The 5,031-nt window shown below is 38.9% G+C and overlaps 1 protein-coding gene across 1 annotated transcript; it reads left to right on the forward strand.

Moving 5' to 3' along the window:
* The first annotated feature begins 674 nt into the window (after window positions 1–674).
* On the forward strand, window positions 675–4,075 carry LOC124256879 (zinc finger protein 862-like). Its single transcript, XM_046690848.1, has 4 exons — window positions 675–2,541; window positions 2,688–2,907; window positions 3,081–3,336; window positions 3,599–4,075. The coding sequence occupies exons 1-4, from the start codon at window positions 1,385–1,387 to the stop codon at window positions 4,030–4,032; spliced, it is 2,067 nt and encodes a 688-aa protein (XP_046546804.1). The 5' UTR covers window positions 675–1,384; the 3' UTR covers window positions 4,033–4,075.
* The last annotated feature ends 956 nt before the right edge of the window (window positions 4,076–5,031 follow it).

Consider the following 5,031-nt stretch of genomic DNA (forward strand, 5'->3'; position numbering starts at 1 on the left):
GTAATATGTACGCTTGTATTTTAACCCATCAAAGCAATTGTACTTATGATAACTCTATTGTTACAGAGTGTCTACTGATACCAACTGATATCCACTGAATCCTCAGAATAAAACGAGTTGACCTCACACCCGCAGCCTTTATTCTCACTGACATAGAGGGTAAATCCCAGGCCGCAACATTATTTTTGAGAAATCGAATTTTCACTTAATTTCAACAATAGTTTTCGTTCTATAATTTTGAAAATAGCTCAAATGTACATAATATGACACAGACCTAATATTTCAAATCTTACTATGCTGAATAAATAGAAAAATAGTTCCTACCTTTTTATATTCCAAGTACATGTAGTGAGTATATTCCTTTCCTTTGAGAATGCCTAACACCACAATGTGGAATCTAAAAGTTTGAATCTTCTCCAGCGGAAGAACTGGCAAAAATGCTTCGTCATTTTTATTCCGAAGGAAGGACAATCGACAGCCAGTAGTAGTTCAAGTCGAACCATGGGGGGAATTAGGGCCATCCATCGTCATCTCAGAGCACCCCCTCACGAGCGCCATTTCAATATCTTGTTTCACGGTATCTTGCGCAAAATAAAAAAAAGAGACGGGCTTGGATAACCCCAAACATCAATTTCTCAGGGTGACATGGGGAATATTAGATACTAATTCAGTGTTGGCTGAAGAGCGCGTTTTTGCGTCTTGGACGCACAAATATGAGTTTGAACGCACCTGCGTAACATGTGTGGGTCTCGTGGACGCATCGACTCGAGCAGTATTAATTTCATATCTCAAATCAAAAACGTACGGCTTTGTGTGTGCATATCCTGGCGTACTGGGTTATTTAATGTCGAACAGTCTGCGAAACATGTTGATAAACTCTTCCGGTTGTTAAACCAAACCGGTTTTATTTGTCTCGCACTTTTTATCACCACTACTCAAACCGGTTGCTTGACCTACATATATTTTCAGTTTTGCATATGTTAATGTACGGTATGGTCCGTCGGTTTCCGTCAGCCAATCAGATGCAGCCTATGAAGCTGCTCGGCAACGTTGTTAGCTTGGCGATTGGTCGAAAACATCACGACCTTGTGTCAAACTAAAAATAGCCAGGCACGCCAAGGGTATACTTCCAAACAGGGTAACGGCGCGAACAAGCAACAGAATATGTATAATACAGAATAAATGCGAAAACTTGAATATGAGCGTTGTTTTTCTTTTGTCCGCCCTAAATATTTCGATATTCTACAACAGACTAGTTGTGTTTTTAATTCTTGAAATTTGTCACTGTCAACGAAAGTTTGTTATTTACCTTGTTCTGTGAAATACGGCACATCCTTATAAGGAAGTCGTTTACTACGCTAGCGTAAATTTGACAGCTCCAGCGATGACAAGCCATCGTATTCAGGCAAGTTTAGTCAGTTGGTTTGGCAATACTACTGCTCATAAACCATCACCAGCTGAGAAAACTGGTGAAAACAATGACACGGAAAATGAACCTTTGCCAAAGAAACAAAAAGTTGAAAAACGGTTTCAAAGTGACTGGCTTACAAAGTACAGTTGGCTAAGATTTGACACATCACTTGGTATGACTTGTCATGTTTGTATTTCTGAAACCAAGACCAATGCATTTACTGTTGGCTGCCATAATTATAGGCATTCCACTCTGGTAAGGCACATGAAAGCTGATGACCACAATTCTGCTATTCAAGCTACATCTCTGAGACAGAACATGTCCACAGTTGTCTCCAAAGTGCTAAATGACAAGGAATGTGCAGTTCAATCTGCAATGCTGAATATATACTGGTTGGCAAAGGAGCAGATTGCCTCATCAAAATGTGCTGCATTGATGGAATTATGCATGCTTCATGGGTTATCATTTCCCAAAACATTAGGTTGTGATTCAGACTCTATGAAATACACATCTCACTGTGCAGTTGACGACATGCAAGATGCAATAGCTAATTCCTTTCGTGTCTCAGTAACCAACAAAATCAGTGCTAGTCCTTGTATATCCATATTGATTGATGAAAGCACAGATATATCAGTTACAAAGAAACTCCTAATCTACACAAGATCTCTCAATTCAGAATTTGATGTTGAAACAAATTTCCTTGCTAATGTGCAAATTCCTGATGGCAAGGCTACTACTCTTCTAGAAACTGTCAAAAAAACATTACAGGATCGTAGCATTCCTATGTCCAAAATCATTGCTGTGGGGTCAGATGGGGCTGCTGTTATGACTGGACGCAAGAATGGTTTCGTGGCATTGCTCAACAAGGAATCAACTGTGCCTGTCATCGGTGTCCACTGCATTGCTCATCGCCTTGCCCTGGTTACTAGCCAGGCTGCTGAAAATGTTCCCTATCTGAAGAAATTTCAAGGGACATTATCAGACATTTTCTATTTCTTCAAGAAATCCTCTGTCCGACGGGAACGTCTTTATGCACTAGAGGAGGTGCTTGAATGCGAAAATGTCACATACAAAGAAATTCACAGCGTCAGATGGTTTTCAATCTACAATGCTTTGGAGGCTGTGTTTAGGTAAGCTACATCTTCTCAAATATATTGTCCAGTTTTATGCAAAAAAAAAGCTCTGAATTTTAAAAAAAACAAACTTGAAGTTCTTTCAAACATCTTAATCTTTGCAATAGATTTACATAAATATTGTTTGATAATTTATATTACAGGACTTGGAAGCCCTTGGCTCTGTTCTTGGAGAGTGAGCGGGTGGAAACAAACAACAGTACTGCCAAAGGCATCTTGCAGCGCATTTCCTCTTACAAGTTCCTTCTTGTCCTTCACCTTCTGATGGACATCATCCCCACCATGACCAGACTAAGCCTCCAGTTTCAGAAGGAGGACATAGACCTTGCTGCACTGAGGCCATCCATTGATGCTGTTATACAGGTATCATGAAAGCTATATGTTTGCAATCAGTTTCAACCAAAACAATATATGAAGCAAAATTTTCTTCAAATTTGAAACAATTACTTGGTTCTTACTCAGGATAATATGAAATAAATGCTCCTTGATTGAGAACTTTATTCTAAAGTCTCACTTTGCATGTTACTCTGTTCTAGCAACTGCAGTATTTGAAGGAAGAAAATGGACCGGCACTTGTACAGTTTGAAAGTCAGTGTCCAAAGGGAAGCTGCGAGTTTGATGGTGTCCCAATAACATCAGAGGCTGGCGTTGAGAAGCGGTTCTCAAATGTTCGGGCTGCTTTCCTGCAAAACCTAATGAGCGAGCTTGAGTGCAGATTCCCAGCTGTGGCCACTGATGTTGTGACATGCATGTCAGTACTGTCACTGAGGGGACTCTCTTTCTTGTCTGAAGGTAATATAACTGTAAAATGTGTTATCAGTTTAGCCTATCTCATGAAAACAGACAAAGTTTCATTAAACTACAGTATAATTTCAGAAAATATATAGATAAAAAACACAATTTTACGATAGACTGTAGATTCATTTTAAATAATCTATATTGTACTTTTTTTTTAAAGTAAGATCATTTTCATATTGTGATGATACAAACATTTCACAACTGATGTGGGACTGGTCTGAGTTAGTATTGTTTAGATATTCATTTGCTGTTGCAGATGCTAGAAAACACTGGGGTACAGAACAACTTCAAAACATCATTGACTTCTACAGTCATCGTGAGAAGACCTTTGTAGATGCTGAGGAGACCCTGAGAGAATGGGCAATGTGCAAGGATATGGTGCATCAGCAGCATTATCCTTGTACAAGTATCTGTCAGTTATGGCAGATACTGTCGTCAAGACACCCTGATACATTTCCAAATCTGTTCAAGATTGCACAAGTTGCTGTCCTGTTGCCCCTTCAAACAGCAACTGTTGAGAGGGGTTTCAGTGTTCAAAACCTCATAAAGAGGTCACACAGAAACAGGCTATCATCAGAGCGGCTTGACACGCTGATGCAGCTGGCTCTAGAGCCTCCTGTAAGGGATGTTTCTCTTGCACCAGCCGTCACCAAATGGAGAAGTGACAAAAAGAGAAAGCTGTTTTGCTAAAACTAATGTTGTTGATGTTTTCGCAGTTCCAAATTGAAATCTGATTTTTTTACAACCAATGTGTTGTGTTGTTTATGCTATATTACAAACCAAAATATGGACCCATCCATTTTTGGGGGGGGACCCCTAATTTTTAAAAGAAGGGGTCCAAGTGACCCCAAGAAAATTTAAGCCAGAGCAGACACTGCTAATTGTTGACACAACGGAAAACTTCCAAGTTGAAGGTTGGTTTGATCTCGCTATCATGGAATAATAATTCATTCAAAATTTATTATTTATTATAAACACTACAAGCGATATTAGGATTCAGATATTAGGAAAAAATAAATATAGACTATTAGTTTCATCATGTATCAGTAATAGCTTAGAGAAAGACTCCAGTCAAAAGAAGTAAAACTCATCTCACAGATATACTATTGAAAAGGTGTAAATTACGGCTGCACAATTTCACAGATGTTCAAGATAAAATCCTAGCCTAAGGTATCAAGGACTCAAGCTGTTAGACACACCTTTCAGTAAGACAAAGTTATGTCTAGACGGTTTAATAAACTGTTCTGATAAAGTAAACATGTCATCATCTATATTACAATAACATTGAGCAAACACCAATTTAGGGTCATTAAGACATGGCCCAGAGTAAACGCATCTATTGTAATCCAAGCATCAACAATTGACACATCAAATTAGGCTCGTTAAGATCTAGCCCTGGGTAAGCATCTAAGCATACAGTAAATGTACCAACAAGATTAGTGCCAGTTGAAACAGGATTAGCAGGCTTAAGTACTCCCCCTGTCTGGTCATTTAAGTTGTTCTTTAAGGACACCCCCCATTCGATATTTCATTGGTTGTTGTAGGGCACACCCATTATTGGTTGTTGAAGGGCACACCCCATTCGATATTTCATTGATTGTTTTAGGGCACACCCATTTTTGTATCGGTCAACGAATCATAATCTCTTCCTTTAAGATAAATATTTGTCAGTAGGGTTTAGATTTCCAA

Source organism: Haliotis rubra, unplaced genomic scaffold (genome assembly GCF_003918875.1).
Source record: "Haliotis rubra isolate DU_JTF1 unplaced genomic scaffold, ASM391887v1 Scf641, whole genome shotgun sequence".
NCBI lineage: Eukaryota > Metazoa > Mollusca > Gastropoda > Lepetellida > Haliotidae > Haliotis > Haliotis rubra.

Bases quoted from the DNA above. Each gene is read 5' to 3' on its own strand.
- LOC124256879 (XM_046690848.1), top strand. From the start codon at position 1,385: ATGACAAGCCATCGTATTCAGGCAAGTTTAGTCAGTTGGTTTGGCAAT. The intron at 2,542-2,687 runs GTAAGCTACATC...TTTATATTACAG, and splicing joins GCTTTGGAGGCTGTGTTTAG to GACTTGGAAGCCCTTGGCTC. The intron at 2,908-3,080 runs GTATCATGAAAG...ACTCTGTTCTAG, and splicing joins CCATTGATGCTGTTATACAG to CAACTGCAGTATTTGAAGGA.